The 21,610-nt window shown below is 41.9% G+C and overlaps 1 protein-coding gene across 4 annotated transcripts in view; it reads right to left on the bottom strand.

The window, feature by feature from the left end:
* KIF23 (kinesin family member 23) overlaps window positions 1-21,610 on the bottom strand; it is a 26,904-nt gene extending 5,294 nt beyond the window's left edge. The window contains exons 1-19 of one of the 4 annotated variants that reach the window (XM_034993616.1): window positions 21,572-21,610; window positions 20,008-20,077; window positions 18,766-18,894; window positions 15,373-15,478; window positions 14,823-14,959; window positions 14,523-14,632; window positions 13,904-14,074; window positions 12,612-12,653; window positions 11,810-11,922; window positions 11,537-11,658; window positions 9,871-9,973; window positions 5,771-5,850; window positions 5,562-5,681; window positions 5,202-5,328; window positions 4,692-4,850; window positions 3,609-3,766; window positions 2,782-2,955; window positions 2,328-2,507; window positions 1,726-2,037 (exon numbers count right to left, since the gene is read on the bottom strand). In XM_034993616.1, the coding sequence (XP_034849507.1) occupies window positions 1,726-2,037; window positions 2,328-2,507; window positions 2,782-2,955; window positions 3,609-3,766; window positions 4,692-4,850; window positions 5,202-5,328; window positions 5,562-5,681; window positions 5,771-5,850; window positions 9,871-9,973; window positions 11,537-11,658; window positions 11,810-11,922; window positions 12,612-12,653; window positions 13,904-14,074; window positions 14,523-14,632; window positions 14,823-14,959; window positions 15,373-15,478; window positions 18,766-18,894; window positions 20,008-20,077; window positions 21,572-21,582 (2,424 nt within the window). In that variant the 5' untranslated portion in view covers window positions 21,583-21,610. Of the gene's footprint in view, window positions 1-1,725; window positions 2,038-2,327; window positions 2,508-2,781; window positions 2,956-3,608; window positions 3,767-4,691; window positions 4,851-5,201; window positions 5,329-5,561; window positions 5,682-5,770; window positions 5,851-9,870; window positions 9,974-11,536; window positions 11,659-11,809; window positions 11,923-12,611; window positions 12,654-13,903; window positions 14,075-14,522; window positions 14,633-14,822; window positions 14,960-15,372; window positions 15,479-16,353; window positions 16,502-18,765; window positions 18,895-20,007; window positions 20,078-21,571 lie in introns of those variants that run through there. The other 3 variants (XM_034993617.1, XM_034993618.1, XM_034993619.1) reach the window with 3 other exon arrangements.

The raw sequence follows: 21,610 nt of genomic DNA, 5'->3' as shown, positions 1-21,610 counted from the left end.
TTACAATCTACTACCATTTATGGAATCAAAGATATTTACAACTTCTTCCTCACTGAAGTATAAACTCAGCCCACCTGACATAATTTTTGGCCAAAACAAACCTAGATATGTTGTTGATTCTAGCCTAAACTTTGCTGCACTTCTAAAAAGATCTGATTTCAAGTGAGAAGTTAAAGGATCTCTAGTAAATCCTCTTAAATACCTGAGAGCCGAATTAGATACCACATTAATGTTGACCAGGCTTAAGCAGGCCTTGAACAGTGTTCACTCTGTAAACTTTCATGAAAAATAAAGGGGATTTATTAGAGTTGATCAGAAAGACCAGTCACCATAATTTGCTCCCTAAAAAGTTTTCAAGCAAAATTTGCAAAGTAAAGAACTTAGGCTTTAGAATCATCTGTTGTCTTGGTAAATACCTTGCAATTCATTACTATCCCTTAATAAGCAGGAGTGCAGGCCATCTAAATGAAGCTTATCTGTACCCTAAATTATAGGAAATCTAAAGTAAAATACTATTAGATTAATTTGTTAAAAGACAAATTCTAAAAGAACTATAGTAAGATTTTACTAAATATAAATCCACAATATTAACTTGGTCCATTTATTCAGAGTCAAAGGAAAAACTTTAATCCTTAAGAAGAGAATTTAAGCGTGAATTTCTTTAAACACCCTTAACTGAGGCCGAGCCCTTATAGGTTGAGATAAAGGTCTTGAGATTAAAAACAATTTACTGGACATGCAAACCTTCAGTAGTTACAAAACAACAGGCCTGGACTATTCAAAAACAGTCAAGGTCATGAAAATCAAAAAAAGTGTGTGGCCGGGAGACTATTTTATATTAAAAGAGATTGAAGATTGGGACGCCTGGGTGGCTCAGTCGGTTAAGCGTCTGCCTTCGGCTCAGGTCATGATCCCAGGGTCCTGGGATCGAGTCCCGCATCGGGCTCCCTGCTCTGCGGGGAGCCTGCTTCTCCCTCTGCCTCTGTCTCTCATGAATAAATAAATAAAATCTTTAAAAAAAAAAAAAAAAGATTGAAGATACATAATAACCACATGCAGGGCATTGACTTTGTTAGGACCATAGATTAAAAATAGAGGATATTTATTCAATTAATGTTAACTTTCTTAGATTTGATAAAGACTGTTTATACAGGACAATGTCCTTAGTAGGGATGAAGTGTCACAGAGGGTAGGGACTTCCTTTCAGAAGTTCAAGGAAAAAATGATTACATATCTATATAAATGACAATTGGTAAATCTAGGTAAGAGGTAAGGTAACTCAACTTTTGAGTTTGAAACTTTTCAAAAGAAGTTTGAGAAAATAACTTTAAAAATAAAAGTTCAAAAACAGCAAAAAATCTGAGGAAGGAAAACAAGGAAAAAAGGGAAAATGTGCTCTGAGACCCTCGTGCGCTGATTTTGTGGCTGCTCATTAGCTTATGCAAACGAAAAGCCCAGATTACTCTGGGATGCGCCCCACTGACCCGTGTTCGCTGGCGGCCTCGCGGTGGCCAGATGTGTGACAGCTATTTCAGATGAAGAGCTAGGCCTCAAGTTCAGGGTGATTTTCCAAAGTAACTAACAGAAAGATTAGACCTTGTTTATATTTCGAGTTCGCCCCTCTTTCCATTGAACCTTCTGAATGAATCAAGTCACAGAAGCCCCCACCAAGCCCCGAGCTTCGACGCTCCGGCTGCGATGCTTTCGGAGAACACCAGCACTGACCCTGCAGCAGTGGTCCTCTTCTAGCTCTACCTCATTTCTCAGTGTGGGAACCACCTCCCTGCCTTCCGTCCAGTACATGCCTCGCCTTCTGTCTGACACGACACAAGTTTTACTTTGTCCTGGCTCCTGCTGCCTACGCCTTGCAATAGAGGTGACACGGACAGGTGTGCTGTACGGAGGCATTTTCTGCTCCCATTCCGAAATACAGGAAGCTACAGAAATGCTGCTGCAAGAGTTAGAGCGCCTGCGTAGCTGCGGCTGGCCCAGGAGCTGCTGGCCGGTGGGAATCTGAGCAATATAGTTACCAGAAAGCTAAAAAAATGGAAGAGAAATTAATGAGCAAGACTGAAACACCGAGAGAAACAAGTCACGGCTATTCTGTCATTTTAGCACATGCTAGAATTATTTTTACTGAGTTACTCAATGTTTTCTTCTGAATTTGCACTAGATTTGTGTTTAGGCTAAACTGAGAAATATTTACATAGCGAAGGTGGAGAAATACAGTAAGTAATCTAAAACAACAAAGGGAGCGTCCTAGAAAGTTACCTAACCTGAACGGATTTTCTCTAGTGCACGTGACTCCCCAGCCACGAAGAACTTACAGGTACTGGTGACGGGGAGACAGCTCTTTGAGTGCCTTTTTCCCGGTCCCGCTCCCGAGAGGGTCTCTCTGGCTTTTCGGCTTTGGGTTCCGTAACAATAGCCTTCAGTTGTTTCAGTTTCTCATCTTTGACCCAGAGTTTATTTTGCATCTCCAGCTGCTTGGCTGCCACCCGGCGCTCCTAGGTTAGCGACAGGGACACATCTCTAATTCAGTCACACCAAACGCACGCACCCAACCACCAAGCCACCCCGTGTCCTAAGAATGACCGGCCTCCCGGAGTCCAGCACGCCTCGTCGTGCATTTTAAGGGCAGAGAAAGGAAACGGGATGGACTGAACAGAGGCTCCTGCTGCCGCCGCCACCAAAACCCTAGGCCTGGGAACACGATTCAGAACACGGCGGGTGGAAATCAGCCCTCGTCCCAGAGGTAAGCACCGCGGGGGCGACACTCACGCATTCTTTCTCCCACTTCATGGTCGTTTCCGTCACCATGCCTTGCAGCCTGGCTTCCAGTCTGCGTTTGTCAGAAAATTGCCGCTGGAGTTTCTGGTTCTGAGTCTCGAGTTCCTGTTGCAGAGTGCGCTTATCTTCTTCATAGATCGTAGTTGTCTTCTCTAAAATCTCAATCTGGGAAGGCAGACCGTTCTGTTCAGGATCTGGCTCATAAACACTGCATGTAGCTGTGAACTAACCGCTTTCGTGATTTGCTCATGCGGGCATAGTTGCGGAAAGAAAAATCATGGAGAAAACAGTTCCCTCTACAATTTCATCTGAATTCCCACCTCCATTCCTAGAAGTTAGAACTTCTAAACAAGGTCCTCACAGAAAAGACGAAGCTTTAATTGACTTCATGTGAAAATGATTTTCCCCTAAAATTAGACCTGAATTTTGTTTTTAAGGCTGTTTTCAGAAGAGAGAACACTTGGTTGAGATGAGTTTCTGTCTAGAATGAGTAAATGATACTCAGTAAATAAAAGAACAAACCTATCATCCTAAGTCAAAAAGCAAGCCATAACCAGAGCTAAATTCATGAAAGCCCTCTAAAAACTCACTTGTTTGGTCCAAAAACATTCTCTCCAGTTGGTAAAGTCTAACTCAGAAAATTAAAGAGTATATTACCCCTCTGAAGCTCTTCACTCACATTTCTTCTTCTGTAGGCAGCCGGGTGCTGCCTCTCCCTCAGTCAGCAGTGGTGAAAGGCCGGGAGGGCGAACACTAGGTCACACAAAGCAGTGCTAACCTGCCAGCACGCACATCCACTCAGTCATGCCAAAACAAACCTTATACTCTAAAGTTTTGTTTTTCTTCTCCAGTCGTTCTATTTCCAATTTCTGTCCTGAGATCACCTTTTCTTTTTCATTTAGTTTTCCTTGAATGTAGTTTTCTTTATTTAAAACAGCACTGTCGAACTCTTGCAACAACGCTTTAAACGTAATAGCTGAAACAAAAACATGGAGGCCGTTTACTCCCAATTCCAAAATAACCAGTGAAATCAACTTTTCCTAACCGGTATGTAGCTATTCAGCAAATCATGAGGGTCAGTCTGTAGCAGAAAACACGTTGAGAAGGAAATCAAGAGTTTGGTTCCCAAATCTACATGAGAGATATTCCTAGAGGCTGGTTTTTACTGAAAAACACGGAGTCTTTCATTTTGCACTCTGGCATTCCTTGTCAGCCCTTACAGGTAAGTAATTTGCTTCAAAACAAATGCAAAAACAGAAATAACAGATTCAGGATTGTTCGGACTTGAAATCCCTGGTACACCAATTACTAGTTATGTGACTTGGGCAAGTTACTTAATTTTTCTGAGCACATGTCCTCCTTTCAAAACGGGGCTATAGATACCACTTACCTCACACCTTTCCTCTGAAGATGCAAATGAATTGATGATGATAAAAATCGTAGACCTGCTCACTGAGCACTTGTATGTACCAGGCTGTTTGTTCACTGTTCTACATGATTCTCACATATTACCTCATTCCCACAATACCCTCTGAAGTAAGAACAGTTAAAATCCTCATTTTGCAGATAGGGAGACCAAGAAATGGAAGACGAAGTCATTTGCCCAAAGACAGTCCTTAATATGTAATATTTATGAAGTGCCTTGCCAAAGTAAGTAACCAGTAGGAACCGAAAGCAAAGTAGCTATTACTCCTTTGTGTCCATCACTGTAGATTTTAAAAAGGGAGAGAATACACACCCACCGGTTTCTTCTGTTTTATGACCTGTGGGAAAGTTCCTTGTCAGTCTAATTGAACAATGCCTTGAACACTACAAAGTGCAGAAACAACCCTTCCTTAAAGATCTCAGATTCGTTAAAATTTCTGGAGCTGAAATGATCGCAGACCGCTTTTGGCCCTTACATTGTTTGTGAAACTCATCGATCATCATCTGCCGTAGGTGATGTCGTTTCTCTAATGCCTCGATCAGCCTGGGAAGAGTCTGCTCGTCGTTGATATCCAGAAGTTCACAGGATGGCAGAGGTGGAAAACTCTGTAAAACCACTTCTGTAACCAATGGTTCTGCGTTGAATTATAAAAAATTACAAGTTACACAGGAGAGAAAGCTTATTTAAATATCTTAAATACTTGTGATTAGAATAACCCCCAGTTCAATGAGCCATGTACTTTCTTGAGTTGTCACAATCATACTTCCTTAAAAATGAGGTATAAAAAAGGAAAAGTGGGGAAAAAAAGGGTTACAGTATGTAACAAAAGAAAACTCATTTATCTCATTTATACTTTGGTTCTTTTTCTTGCACTTGGTTCTTGAGAGGGAGGGAAGTAAGTAGTAGTTCTCTAATGTGAAATCGATCTTAAGGAAGGAGAGACTGACAGATGTGAGTGTGCACGTGATGTGACACCAAATCATACCATCTCCAACTGGACCTCCCCGAGCCTGGTTTCTGTATCTCCTTCCAGGCGTCAAACCACATATTGCCTTGTCCACTGGTCTTGCCACTTCAACTTCTTGGGTCACTTCTGCAAATCTCATGACTTGCTAAGATACAAAACACATCAGAGGGGGGTTTTTTGTTTTTGTTTTTCTAAATCAGCATATTCAAGTCCTTCAGAAAATACTTAATGAGATAATAAATTGGTCATTAGTTCATTTCTGTAACTAATGGTTCTGTATCAGTTTTAAAAATATTTAAAATGTCATTCTTCACATCCAAATAGTTGTTTTCTCCATAGAAACTCTGAGACTTTATAAGATAAATATATCAAAATTACCAAGCTCTCTTCATAGTCTTCAGCCTTTGGATTCACACACACGATCATGCGTACTTTACCTTCCCCATCGAAGTAGTTCTTGAACAGATGGGTTAACTTTGAATCTCGGTATGGAACCATCTGTAAATACATTCAAACCCAAATATATAAGGCACAAGAATGCACACAAACAGAGCTCTACAAATGATGGTTGACAGGCTCTTGCTTACTTTGTTAGTTCCGTACATTTGGTTCTCTCTCAGGACTTCCATACACGTTCTTAGCGTCATTAATGACTGATTAATGTTACCTGACAGGAAAATATAAACAGGAGACATTTGAAAACAATAGAGTAGCTACAGTGTGGTCTGTCTGCCTATAAAATCCCCACTTCATAGAAATACTATATGGAAATTACAACTAACAGGTTTTAGTGGCTCAGTCTAAGGAGCTGTCCTCACATGGCCTGGCAGTATTTCAGGAGTATTTTAATAGCAGTGTTTCAAGAGGGGGTTGAACACCATCCTTCAAGGATTCTATCAAAACGACTGTCCATGGAATGCAACATTATATACTTCATGGCCCATAAAGTTTCGTCCAAATCTTAAATTCTATGAAAGTATATTAGATGCAGATGTTTAATATCCTCATATTAAAATATTATCTCAAAAGCATGACAATTTCAGGCTTCATCAGCACTGAAGTCCCCCCAGCACCCAGAGGGTCTCCTGTTTCCAACAGTCATGTGTGTTAGGATCCAGCTAACTCTGTCCCCTCCACATCCAAACAAGGATTTTTTTTTTTTTTTTTTTAAGATTTTATTATTTCTAAGTAATCTCTACACCCAATGTGGGGCTCGAACTCACAACCCTGAGGTCAAGAGTCACATGCTGTACTTGAGCCAGCCAGTCGCCCCCAAACAAGATTACTAAGGCAACATAGCTGTTACTTCTGACCACTCCTGTTTGGACTTCTGAGCCAAGGCAAGCGTGACTTCATCAAGCGTCCAGTAATGCAGGAGATCTCACTTGCAGAGACCCCCAAATACATCAGCTAACCCCCACCGTGCTCTCATCCTTGGTCACCTCTCAAAACACAGAGCTCATCTGTGCCTCCATATTGTCCCATGATTCATGATTCCTCTTCCTTGACCCCAACTCCCGGTGTCCTTCCTGCTTCCACTGTGCTCTCTGGAACCCAAATTCCTGTTAACAGACTTCACTACATCCTCACACCTTTCACAGAGAGCTCTACCCATCTCTCACTAATTGCCAGGGTTTCTTAACATGGGGCCCATGTTGTCCATGGATATGTTTCAGGAAGTCTGCATACTTGGATGAGAAATAAATTATACCTTTATTTTTTCCTGACTTCTGAAATTTAGCAGTTCCTTTCAATTATGAATGTAGGCCAAAAATATTAGTGGTGCCTGTGATTTTTGTCAGTACAAATCATAGGTAATTTTACAGCATATTACAGTTTATTGCTGATCAAGATATTTATATTCATTACTACTTTGAAATTATGTAGTTATAAGACCTACTGGTTCATCTTTAATTAAGGCATTAATAAAGAAGCATGTAAATTATTGTAGTGACAAATGCCTTAAGAATACTTTTGGGGGGGCACCTGGGTGGCTCAGTCAGCCATCAGACTCTTTTTTATTAAGATTGATTTATTTATTTCAGAGAGAGTACCAGCAGGGTAAGGGGTAGAGGGAGAGGGAGAGGATCTCAAGCCCAGACTCCCTGCTGAGCGTGGAACCTGACGTGGGGCTCGATCTCATGACCAGGAGATCGTGACCTGAGCTGAACCAAGAGTCAGACACCCAACCAACTGAGCAACCCAAGCACCCCAGGCATTCACCTCTTGATAGCAGCTCAGTTCTTGATCTCAGGGTCGTGAGTTCAAGCCCTGCCTTGAGCTCCACGCTGGGCATGGAGCTTACTTTAAAAGGGGGAGGGTGGGTTGCACCTGGGTGGCTCAATCAGTTAAGTGTCTGACTTCAGCTCAGGTCATGATCTCAAGGTCCTGGGATCGAGCCCCACATTATGCTCCCTGTTGAGCAGGGAGTCTGCTTCTCCCTCTCCCTCTGCCCCGCCCCCTGCTCATGCGCTCTTTCTCCCTCTTTTAAAACACATTTCCATCTAATCAGTTTCCTCTGTAATCCTGTGTATTTTATGTTATTCACTCAGGATTATTCTGTGAAGTGTCCATGCAGTCATGGTGCAAAGCCCTGCAGGCTTACCCTCTAACTGTCAGAAGGACAGTGCTCCCTGCTGCAGCCCAAGTGTAAATTGCTTGTTTTCTGAAGCCTGACATTTTATAAGGATGGTGAGCAGAGGAGGCCAGCAACATTCTCCTAGTCCCTAACTGCTGCCCTTCCATGTTCCCCCACACGCCTGCTCCTAGGTCATTCTGGTGTCGGTGAGGACTACTCTAACATGCTGCCAGAGGACCCCCACTCCCTCAACTCCAGTCAGTCTCTCTCTTCACCATGGGAGCCGCACAGCTATGCCCACACCCCACATCTTTATCACTCAGAACCGCACCACCTCTAGAAACCTGTGCCCCAACCACAATCTCCTCTTCTTCCCATGCTCACGCCCTCGTTTTTGTCCCACCTGTGACCTGTTCCCCATCCATATCAACAATGCTAGTCCTTTCTGGTTTTTTCCCAAAGCATCAAAACCCTCAAGCTTCTACTTTCTTCCACTGAGATAAACCTCTGCCCATCAAGGTGAATCCTTCCTCTCATGACCTGGTTTCCAGATTCTCTGTCTCATATACACATATATAATGTGGAGCTTTTTTTGTCATCTCACTTAGCTATCACCTTCTTTCTCCTTCCCAGGCTCTTCAAATCAATCACCTCAAGCATCTGTTCCTCAAGGCTTTGCCCTCAGCCTGTTCCCATGTGTCCTCCATGAATAATCTCATCTCCTCTGTTGCTTCCATCATATTGGCAAAACCTAAACCTATACACCTCAAGTCAAATCTCTCTCCTTGCAAATGCGTGTACATCCAGTGACTAGGCACTTGAACTGGAATAAGCTGAACACTCCAGCACAAACGCTGTAATGGCCCACACCGGCACCTCAAACTGCTCTCTCAGCCAAGATCTTGGATCTGCCCTCCCCTCCTGCTTCCTGTCCACATGCAGTTCGACTTCCTAACTAGCTCTCACTTTTCTCGCACCCTTGCCTCCAGGGTACAAGATTGCTCCTCTGAATTACTGCAAAAGGCTCCCAACTGCTCTTCCTATCTCTAGACCTGCCTCGGTACATTAATTCTCTATATGGGAAAACAATCTTTCTAAAAGACTAATTCTTTGTTGACTTTAAGGGGAGGCTGTATAACCATAGGAAGACACAGTGTTGAGAATCCAGCCAACCTCGGTTTAAACTCAGGCTCCAGTCTTAGGAAAATTACATAACTTCTCCCAACCCATTTCCTCATCTGAAAAATGGGTATGACACAATCCTGAAAGGTCAGAATCAAGAAATGGAGCCCAGGCATTGTTAATACTGAGATACACACTAGTCCTTTAATAATTGGCAACCACCATTATTCCTTCAGGACAAAATTCAGACTTTTTAATATGACAGACAAGAGTCCTCTTGGCCTTGCCTTGCTCTGCCGCCTCAGTTGTCATGGGTCACCAACCCACACCCTTCCACTTCAGGGACCTTGACCCTGCCATATTCTCAGTTTACAAGTGGCTGCCTCCTCTGTCAAGGATGACTTTAACCCTATCTTCCATATAGCTCGCTCAATTGAAGTGTCAACTTCATGAGTTTCCCCCCTAAACTTCCCCTTACACACCCCCCCAGACTGGACGAGTGTTCAAATACTAGTGCACAGTACACACTCCATAAATGCTATTATGTAAAACATAACATGAATGGCTACACTAATGAAAGATTAAAAAAAAACAAACACAAAAAAACACAGATTTCCTTCCAATCCGCTTTGTGTTCAAAGATTTTTCCCACCTCTAAAAGCTAATTTTCACCAGTATGAATGTTGGAATCACTGTTAAATCACTTAATTTTAAGGATCTAGTAGTTTACTGACAATAGATACAATATGAATATAACTTGCTTTATATTTATTTTAATCACTTACCCTTATTCTTCAAGAAGTCAGTGTATTGTAACATACTGATACCAAACCAGCATTACTAAAGAAACAGCAATGACCACTAAGCCTCTAAATTACCAAAATTGAAGGCAATTATGCTTAAACCACCTATCAATAAGCAGATGACAGCCTGGCATTGCAAGTTTCTGAAAGTTGTAGCAATCAATCAGTACTATGCTGTGCTCACCAGCTTCACGTAATCTGTTCCCTTCTGCTTTTGTCCGGTTCGTTCTTTCACTTCCAGCAAGATCTACCAGGGACAACTGGCTTATAGTGATTTGTTCCTTTTCCTGAAGGAAAGATCGTAATGCCAATAACATAAGGTATAACTGGTTTACAATGTTCTTTAAATATATTCCAGTCAACAAATCATTAAGTCTTATGAATATCACGTTTGCACAAATCAAAACAGTAGGGCCAAACGATACAGGGTTTGGGGGAAGAGTCTGCTAAGAGCATGTGCTCAATATACTCATGGTAGTGATGATGACTTGCCCATTGTCTGGTCTTCCACATTATACTCTAAGCTCCATGAAAGCAGGGACTGCCTGTCAACCAATGTTCTCATCTCTAGCACCCTGCACAGCACCTCATGCGCAAGATCTCAATCCATGTCTGCTAAGTAGTGAGTCTAGAACAGGCCTATCCTAAATTTTTCTATAACTAGATACTTAACAATTTTATAATCGAAAAATTTCATAATACTCTAATTGTATAAGAAATGAAAAGTGAGAGGTACATAACTGATCTGTAATATTAGAGGTGTTCAAAGGACAGCAAGTGTATATGGAGGCTTGACTTACAAGCATTTTCTAGCTAACATTTATAAATGCTGACTCTGTGTTAAGTCAGGCACTGGCCTAAGAACTCTAGATACATTGCCTCCTTTAATCCTCACAACATTATAAAGAGTTTATAATAGGTCAGACAGCTGGCAAATTAATAGGACTCAGAATTCAAATCCTGGTGGTCTTCAGTACGCTGCCGTACCATCTTCTCATGACATGCGGAAACCTTCATGATAATGTTCACATGGAATTACACTTTAATAGCTTAAAGTTATTAAATGATTCCTATTCAGCTCAAATGCTTTTACTAATTGATGTAAGCCTTGTAGTGTGACAGGCCCAGCAGTAAAGGATGTTCGGCAAATGGGAGCCCTACTGGCCTATCAGCCAAGAGAAGAATAATTTAGAATTGTCATCTCCTAAACCATACCTACCCTGGAAAGTTAACCGCTGACATTTTAAAACCATTAACTGAATTCCCACATACAAAATGAGTCTTCAAAGAAGAAGGTAGCGGGAGGGGAAGAATGAAGTGGGGGAAATCGGAGGGGTAGACGAACCATGAGAGATGATGGACTCTGAAAAACAAACAGGGTTCTAGAGGGGAGGGGGGTGGGAGGATGGGTTAGCCTGGTGGTGGGTATTTAGGAGGGCACATTCTGCATGGAGCACTGGGTGTTGTGCACAAACAATGAATCATGGAACACTTCATCTAAAACTAATGTTGTAAGGGGATTAACATAAGAATAAAAAAAAAATTAAAAAAAAAAAAAATGAGTCTTCAGAGATAAAATAATGACTCATACATACTCATTTTACCTCCTCTATTAAAGAGATTTATAAAAGATTTATAAACCTTTTTCACAGCAAAATTCCAGGTTCTCAGATTCAATAGCCAGCTTCCCAAAACTACACTCTCTAATGGAACAATTTTTAAATGTCATCACCCACATTTAATAATTCTAGAATAGTCTTCATTGCAGTCAAACTTCCCTGATTTAACTCTAGTTCCAAAAACTCAGGGTTCAGTTAAAACAAGAAGAACTCCACACACTACAAATTTACCTGTAAGACATTGTCTCCATCCGCATCCAAGGGAGCCTGAACTAATTTAATGTTGAACACGCTATGGGAACGGCTGGACTCACGATTCAAATGTGTGTTAGCAATACGTCTCTTTTTCTGGCCTGTGATAAGAGACATCATTGATCAAACCTGAACTCAGTCATTACAGTATACATGCTTTCTACGACAAAGTACTGCCATCAAATTATAGTAGCAACTCTCAGGATTATATTTATTGTTTCAGATTTTCCTAATTTTAGCTCCATTTCTGACCTCTCCAGAAAACTTCAAAAGCCTCCTCAGTAGATTTCACTTCTACTTCTGTACATCCTGCAACATACATGTTATGGTTCTTATCTTCACGAAGCAATTTAGATTGTGGCGGTCTGTGAGAAAGAAAAAGACATCAGTCTCCTAAATGATGAGATCCTAATATCTCAGCTTAAGACTAGAACTAAAATGCCAGGCCACATGACATCGATTCTTACCATAGGAATAGGCCTAGGCAAGAGCTCCAAAAAAATAGGAAATTTGGGTAAGTATAAGGGTATATAGTCAGGATTAGTTACATAACGAGGTCACAGGAATCTATGTTCTAGAAGCTTTGCTCTAATTTGTTCTAATAAAGCACACAAAACACTAAACAAGTAGAGAACAAAACAGTATTATAGCAACATCACATGCACAGGTTAAGCATCAAAATCTAGCCTTTCCCTAATTTTAAAGATCAACAGAGAGCTGGTTCTCACATCAGAGTCAGCAAAAGACAAATTCAGAAAGAGTTTGGTATATACTAGGAGTGGCAATCTTTTCAAAGTGGCTGGTCAGGTTTTGATCTGCACAGTAGGATAAAGATAGAAAGCCTGCTGGGTCTCAGTCTCGTGAGCGGTGGGGGTAGAAATGTGTGCCAGCCACCATCACTCAGTACAGGGCAGATTCCCCAGGCAGCAGGGAGGGGCTTAGAGGTAGCAGCCAGCCCGCGAAAAACCACCTACATGCAAACATGCCACAGACGCCAGCCACTAGTATAACTGCACCCTTTCTCCTTAAGGAAAGAGTCAATGTCATCACATACACAAACTCTGTGTTCCTCATGGGCGTGCTGCAACTGTTCCACCTACCAAAGGAATAAGGTGTAAGTTACTGTTTCTACAGCAGCCAGGCTCAGTCCACAGTAGTGACGGTCACGATGAGTCAGCTCTTAAAAACCCTCTACTTATAATACTTATCATATTTTCAAGTTAACCAGCTCAAAAAAGCAGAATAAACACCACCTTAACCAATTAAATCTGAATTCAGTGCCAAATATGCACCCAGTGAGTTCATTCAAGGAGTTACCAGAAAGGTTACAAGGCATGCAAGGCACATTTGTCAGTCTTCCTTTTGTAAGACTAAAACCAAGATAGGCTTCTTTGAAAATAATCTCATTTAAAACAAACCAAACAGAAACTTGGCACATGCGCAAAAAAGTGAAATGGATTGGTATAGCAACGAATGACATCACAAAAGTTGAGGAAAGTGAGTACACACAACTGATACTCTGAAACAAATGGGAAAGGAAGTAATCCATAAATTGCTTAATGTAATTTATTAAACCCGTTCTCAGTCTCATGGTTTTCTAAATAACCAGCTGTTTCTCCAATAATGTTCAGTTAGTCTTCATATTATTTATGTTCTGAGAGGCCCTAACAAAGACAGCACTGAAGATAAACATTTAGCTTAAGAACAAAACCATCAACTCAAGAACAAGCTACTAATATGAAATGAGCCTCCAGAGTCCGCTCTGGCACAAACACAGACGGTGATGCCAGGCTGTAACTGCTCTTCAGTCTGAGCCAGCCAAGACCCAAGGAAATCTAAGGAGTTGTCTTTTAACTCTGGTGGAATGATGATACAAATGTAACTTCACATTAATCAGGGATGAAAGATCTGTATTAGTTGTATGGACAACAGCTTTGGTCTCTGCTCTGTAGATTACCAACCACAGATGGTTAACGTGGCTATGAACTCCCAACACTAAGTGTTAGGTTCTTGAAAGGTAACCCCACAAGGACACTTCCTTACACAATTACAGTCCTTCTCAAAATACAGCCCCAAGGCCAAGAGTTCTCAAAAGTAATGTCTAAGATGAGTATTCAGGTCTCTCTTCTCCTTAGATGGCTTAACCCACTGGTTCCCTAATATAGCTGCATGTCTGGTGAAGAATAAAACTATGCACTGAACACCAACTGCATGATATACAAGTTTCATTTCATTGTGAAAACAAAAGCATTATCACCATTTATCACTGAGAAAACTAAGGCTCACTGAGGTAAAGTGGCTTCCCCAAGGTTAAGCAGCTAACATGGGACTCTCTTCACTACTTACTTAGGCTTTATGGGATCAAACGGCACCTCTTCCAATAGATCATATATGTAATTATTATATATTTCAATATAAGAGACAAATACACCATAGACGCTATCTTCATCAACCTCTTCTGCTTTGCAGAATTCTTGTACATTTATCATATCTGCAAACTCTGGGTCTACTTGTCGTCTGAAAAAAGAAAAAAGCCAAAAAGTCTGTTCTTTCCCACTGAGTCAGTATCAAAAGTAAATGATCTCAAGGAGAAACTAAAAGACCTAAGTTAAAAGACCTGTCACTGCAAGCAGAAATGCACAAAGCCATCCATTGATACTCATGGTCGGCCAACAGTACCACGCCCCACCCCCCACCCATGTCCTTATAGATACACAACACCAGCTTTTCTACCCTCTCCCACCCAGAGTGGCACTTTCTCTAAATAGAAATTCAAGGACCATGTGCTCAAAACCAAAGAGAACATCTGAGCAAATAAACTTAATGAAGAACATTCCTCAACTCTGATCTCACTACAGTCAACTGTCAGACCAACTCCCCTTCATGTTCATCATTCCCTATGCCTGAGAAAGCCACCAGACAGGGTTCCCCTTAGGCTAGTGTCACATTGAATGTAATTACTTACTTGCTAGAGGGAGTCTTTGGATTGGGCATGGCTTCTCTTTTCTGCCGTTCTAACAAGGCGTCAACTTCACACTGTATATCCATGCTATTCCTGTCATTAGATTTAAAAACCTGAAGTGGGGGTAAAAATCGGACCATGATTTTTTAAGAATTTGACTTAAGGAGCAAGAAACATATTTGAGAAATAAGAAACATTTACTACTTAAGGTTTCAAAATGTATCCAGTGAATTATTTTTCCTTTAACACTACTGTATCCACAGGTCTCTTGGTCCCTATGCCCTCAAGTGAAATTACACTTACGTATCGTTTAGCTTGAAATGACCCTATACTGTTAAAGATCATGTCCAAACAACGAGGAAGCAGACCTCCTTCTCCTGGAGAACCAGTCATCGTGTGAGTTTTTCCACTTCCTGTCACACCATATGTGAAAAGGAGACCTACAATGTAGCAAGTTACATGGAGTTATATTTTGAAAGTCACACTGGGTTATATCTTAAAAGTCCTCCACTTTTAATATTTCTTCATTGTATTAAGAAACACTTAAAATTAACCAGCTCAAAAAAAGCAGGATTTAGGGGCGCCTGGGTGGCTCAGTCGGTAAAGCATCCGACTCTTAATCTCAGCTTAGGTCTTGATCTCAGGTTGGTGAGTTCAAGCCCTTCATTAGGCTCCACGCCCAGGGTGGAGCCTACTTAAATAAAAATTAGAAATTTTAAAAAGCAGGTTTTATACCACCCTAACAAAGCAAATCTGAATTCAAGGCCAAACAAAACCAAATATGTAAGTATCAAAAAAGTTTTTTCAGAGGGGGACAAAAAAGAAAATGTAACAAAAACTCCAATAATCATACCATTTTTGCCATGAATGAGGTCATCTACCAAGGGATTAGCCACAACATCAAAGAGTTCCTTCTGGGTGGTATGAATGCCAAATACTTGTTTAAATGAATACTGAGTCTGTGAAGAAGAAGAAAAAAATAAAAAGCATATGAATGGAATTTCACTCTATCTAAGCTAGAAATACACCCGTTTAAATGTGTTCAGTTGGGGGCGCCTGGGTGGCTCAGTCGTTAAGCATCTGCCTTCGGCTCAGGTCACGATCCCAGGGTCCTGGGATCGAGCCCCGCTTCGGGCTCCCTGTTCCGCGGGAAGCCTGCTTCTTCCTCTCCCACTCCCCCTGCTTGTGTTCCCTCTCTCGCTGTGTCTGTCAAATAAATAAAATCTTTAAAAAAAAAAAAAAAGTCAATACTTCAATTATCAAATCTCTATCAAAATATGATTATTATAACGCTATAACCATATTACCAAAAATATTACCAAACTCCTATTTGGAAAATTTGATTGGGGATTGAGGTATATATATTTTCATGTAAACTAAATTGTCCTAATTGTCCAGAGCCTGAAGTTCTATTATTTCTGGTTTTGTTATTTTTTAGGTTTTTTTGTATTGTAGACATTAGAGTTGTTTCTGTGACCTTCCTGAATTTCGCAATTTTTACTTCACGAAGGTCAGTGCTTGCTGAGCTATTTGTTACATGAGCATTCACTAGAATTTATCACGGATTATAGCCTTTGTCAAGAGCACCCCCTTTCCTGTTTTATACCCTTGTCCTTAAATTCAACCCGTACAGATATCACTATCATGACACTTACGTTTTTAAAATGAGCAGTTCTGTCCCCCCAAAAGGAGACGTGTCTAGAATAGTACTCAAATGTACACTAATACAACACGTACCAAGCACTGCCTTAGCCTGGCCGTGAATCATTTCACTCTTACCTTCGATTACATACTATTATTATGCTCATCTGATAACTTGTTAAAGATCACACACCTGCTTCAGCTAGGCTAACTCTCACTTCGTGAAGGTTTTATTCCAATCCTGCAAAACAGCTGTAGAGTTCACAAGAAGAACAAAGAATCTTAGAACGGAAAGGATACACATAAAATAGTGCTGACAGATCAGTCAGATGACCTCCAAGTTCTTGTGAACAAACCCCTCCTTACCAGTAAAGAAAACCAAGGCCCAGAGGAGGAACTTGCCCAATCCTATGGTGCTGACTGCTATCCCAGCCATTTCCAGGCCAGCGCTGCCTTCTGTGACAAGGCAGTGAGGACTGCTAATCCTCACCAAGCTTTCTGTCTACTTATACATACAAAATTAATCTAATAGAGAAGTGAAGTTCTTCACAGTAAGGCAGTTCTCAATTATTTGACTTCTTTGGAGGCCCACTCCTCCATGAAGCCTTCCCAGACTATTCATTCATGCTTCATCCATATTCACTGAATGGGGAACAGGACAGATAAGGTACATATCCCCACCCAAGCTTACATTATAGCAGGGGAAAGAGACAATAAACATACCTCTTGATGTGCTAAGTGCTTTCAAGGAAGCACATAAAGGGCAGACCAGGACAGAAGCAGGGAAGACTGCCACTTCTGATAAGGTAGTCTGGACACTCTCTCTCAGGAGGTGATGTTTAAGCTGAAATCCACAGATGAGGAGCCATCCATGATAAGAGCCAAGAGAAAGAAAAGTCCACACCAAGAGAACCGCCCTGAAGCAGGATCCGGGCTTAACCAAGGAACTCAAAGGACTGGATGACTAGCAAGAGATGACCGTGGAGAAATAGATAGGAAACAAATTAAGCAGGATTTTGCCCATTTAAAGACTTTATGCCTTGAAAGATTTTAAACAGGGAAAGGGTCAGATCAGATTTACACTTTAAAAGATCTCTCTGGCGGCTCTGTGGAAAATGGACTGGGAGAGTAAGATTCAGAGAAGAAGCAAGCAGTCCAGTTAGATTTCAAAGTATGGCCAGCAAGCCAGTGCCCCTCTGGAAACTGTTTCGTTTCCCTAGAAGGAGAGAATTAGAGAAATCTGGAGTAAGTTTAGAAACTTCTGTAGCCATTTGACATGGCTGCCACATCCCAGCATGTCATCACTAGGCTCATCTCATTGAACAGATTATCAAATCACTTCTCTATGGACTAACTCAGATGGCAAAGCTACATGAAAGTATCAGTCACGATAAACTGAAAATCTTAAAAAGCTGTTCCTTCACCACAGATCATTTGAGAAGCACCTAGTCTTGGTAATTATAATAGCAAGGCCAAGACAGGCGGTGGCAGTGGAGATAGAAACAAAAGGACAGTTTCACACTGGAGCAGAACTGATAGAATGGGATACGAGCGGGGACACATGGTGCTACCATTGACTGAGAGAAGACGAGGGAGGAAATGATTCAAAGGGGGAAAAAAATCAAGAGTTCTTTTGGACACGTAGAATTTGAGATGCCTATATGACATACAGACAGTGGATGTTCAAGTTTAGAGGTGAGAAAAGGTCTAGGCTGAAGATAAAACTCCAGAATTATTATCGTATAACCAACATTTAAAGGTGTGGGAAAGTGTAGAGAAGAGAGCCCTGGGTATAGTCCACCCCACTACTGAGAGGTTGGAAAAGGAAGAGGAGCCCGCAAAGGGTGGACGGTGAGAGCCGAGAACATGAAGACCTGGACAGGAGACAGGAGAGGGCTTCGGGAAGGATGGTCCTGCTGAGAAACAGATTATGAGGACAAGAGGTGTCCATCCAATATGAGCAGTCCAGAGGCCACTGGTAGGCTTCTGACAAGCTCACAAGAGCAGGGTGCACGAGAGTGAAAGGCTGCTAGAAAGTAGAGACAACAGTCTGAATCAATGCTTCCTCTTGCATTCCCATAGTCCATCTCTTTCAGCACACCGGTCTGTCTTCTATCTGTGCCTCCAACTCAGCTGTAAGCCCCGTAAAGGGAAGGATTGTGCCTTACTCATTTTTGAAAATCTCTTTCTGCCCTGCAGCTTTAGTGTAATGTTTGTTGAACTGAACTAAACTCACTTTGCTCAAGATTTTACTAAAAAATAACACTTCATGAAAATACACAATGCCTATTGCTATTTTAATATGCACATGAAATTGTATGTATGTGTGTCTGTGTGTATAGCCACCCAGCACAATCATTCATTAAATGATCCCTAACCTATGCTCTTAAATAATCCAGTACAAGAAATTAACTTGTAAAAGCAATCCTCTAAACTCAAATATACCAAACGTATGCCTATCCACACTTTATATATGGTGGTTATAGGGAAGTAAACAAGTTTTTCAAAAAAGTGGAAACATGAATTGTGTTAAATGTAAAAAATGGTAAAGCCCTTCAGGAGAGAACATCTCAAGTAAAAACAGCTTGGTTCCAATGGGAATTACCTCCTTGTAGTCTCCATTTCGGTTGAGTCTGTAACCCTCAGGAGTATGAAGCTGAACAGTTGTATTATTGATCACTTCTATGCAGCACTCTTGATCAGGAAGGCTCAGTGGGCGCACCCTACAGTACACCTGAAATTACAGGAAGGTGCTTCCAGAGCGAAAGTTGACTACTTTTCATTTAAGCTTCCCATTCATTCATCCAACACTTGGTTTCTCAACATAAGAGATTTATATAAACTTAGAGCTATGAAAACCAAAACTTGCTACCAGAAATTGTCAGATGTAAACAGGTATATCAGATACAAGGGATTTTGAATACACATAGAATTAAAACAAATTCGGATAACAAAAGCATCAAATCACACAGCTTCTCTACACTATTATTATACTGGCACAAATTGAATAAAGCTATATACTACCGTTAATACAAAAATTTCTAAAATTAATAACATCATACAAGGAGAATTATTTGAAAAGCTGTTAGAATTCTTTGAAATTGGATGTCAAATAAAACTTGGCAGCTTAACATTTAATATACAAGTAAATATATACAAATAAGTATAATAATATACATATATACAAATAACCGCAACATCTAAAACACGACTTCTCAATCAGTGATAGGGTTAAGGAAAAACTGTTCAGCTGTATGTGCAAATTATCTGGTTCCCTCAACTTAAAACAAGAGACACATTCCAGTGCCAGTGAAGGAGAGAGAGAAAAATATCCCAGAGCAAACCAACCTTCTTTTATTTGCCATTTGCCTTTAAAAGCAAGTTCCCAAGCCTGAAACTCATGAAATACATGCAATTATGATTAGTTACTGGACTGAATCAAACTGTTCTACACCAGAGTCTTTATGAAGCGTGCAATCAGTTACTATTTAACAGCTCTGAAGATGGGAGAGGACACTCATCCAAGCAGAAATTTCCCTGCCTTCCGAGAAAGCAGGAAGAAATCTCCAGGACAGTTGAAGAATATTTTTCATTATCTAACTTTTCAAATTATAATTAGTTATAGGAGTTATGCAGTTGACAACCAAAGACTTCATTTTACTGGACTATGAATCCCCCATAGAAACAAAATTTTAAAGCTGGAACCAGCCTTACCTATTTCACTAAATGTTTTCAGACTCTGCTTCCACATCTCCAACCTTTCCAAGTATATATAGAAGACAGAAAAGGCCTGAAGAAACACACACACACACACACACACACACACATATTTATAAGGAGACCTTACCCCAACTGGGTCTTTAAGACTCGTTTGGGATCCTTTCTTCACTAGAAGTTTCCTGGGCGTCTTAGTCCTCCTGGTCATAGGTTAAAAAAATTCAGTTCAAAATAACATACAAAAACCTCACCTGTAATTCATACAGAGACAACCTTCCTAGGGTTTATAAAGTTCTCCCTTAGCAGTTCCAAAACATTACACCCCAACATAAGAATAAGCTGCATTAGAAGAAAGTTTGTGGCACACAATGCAAAAGTAAGGATAACTGGGTTCAGGAGATGGTTTCGGTACTAGATAATAGTTCTATATTTAAAATAGCTTGCATTTTTTCTTGAAGGACAATTTTACAAAAGCACTGCAAATTTGAAAAATCTGCAGATAATTGACCACGCTTATCTTGAAGGCATTTATCTATGCACACAAGCACACACACTGCTCCAACAGCCATTGCCAAGGCAGACTGACAAGGATTAACTTCACCAAATGATAAAAAAGTAGATGGGGAAATCCATTCTTTCATCAACATCTGTCTATACTTTTAAGAAACAATTGTTTATTGAGTTCTCCAAGCTATCATCTTGTCCCCAGACAAAATTTAGTCTCCGACCTGCAATTTCTTGATCTCTTAGAATCCAAAGAAAAAGATATTTTGACTTCACCAATTTCTCTAGCATGCGGCTTTCCTCCAAGGCAACCCCCACATTTATCTATAGTGCAGATGAACATTTAACACGAAAATTAAGTGTAATTATTGGCATGGACTACAGATCATTAAAATATTTTCTCAACACATGCCGAGATGAAACAAGCAAATTAGTGTTTTCAGTACAAAGTATTGTGGTTTTGCTTAAACTCGATTTTTTTTTTTTTTTTAAGATAAAAGATTTTGACTTCGGCCCCTTAAGAAAACCAGCTGCGTTTGGCAAAGTGTTGCTTTTACCCAGGAGCGTCCGGACGCGGGGCAGCGCGGGCGCCGGGTCTGGGGCAGGAATGCGGGCTTGGGCGCTCGGGGGCGGAGCGGGACTGTCAGCCGGCCCAGACTCCCGCCACAGCACCTGGTCTCGGCCTCCAGGCCACCGGCTGGGCTCGGAAGAGCACGCCGCGCTCGCGGGGGGCCAGGGCCCTCCAGGGACGGAGGCCGCCCGGCGCCCCCACTACCAGGGCACGGCCCGCGGGGCGACCCCCGCCCGCAGCACCCGCCGCCGAGTGCAACCTGGGCGCGCCGGCGGCCGGGCGGCAAAGGGGCACTTCCTTAAGGGCTGGCGGCGGCGGTCCCGGAGCCAGGCGGGTGGCACCCCGGCTGACGGGAGCCCACCCGGCCCGGGGCTCCCCGTTCCCCTCCTCCCCCGACGTGGGCCGGCCTCTCCTGCCCTCGGGAGGCGCGGGGCGGGACGCCGGACTCCGGCGTGAGGGGGAGTCGCGGAGGGCGCGCCGCGGACCGGTCCCCGCCACCCGGGCTGCCCCCTCAGCGGCCCACGCGGGGGCTCCCACTTTGGGGGCCGCGGCCCGGACAGCACGGGGCTCGGTGCAGACCGAGGAGACGCCAGCCCCAGCCCCGCGGCCCGGTACTCACGCTGGCTTCATGGCAGCGGGCTCCGTGCTGCCCGGACGC

Source organism: Mirounga leonina, unplaced genomic scaffold (assembly GCF_011800145.1).
Source record: "Mirounga leonina isolate KUSES-001 unplaced genomic scaffold, KU_Mleo_1.0 Mir_91, whole genome shotgun sequence".
In the NCBI taxonomy this organism is placed as follows: domain Eukaryota; kingdom Metazoa; phylum Chordata; class Mammalia; order Carnivora; family Phocidae; genus Mirounga; species Mirounga leonina.
The sequence above is the reverse complement of the archived record's forward strand: the minus strand, read 5'-3'. Positions and strand labels throughout refer to the sequence as shown.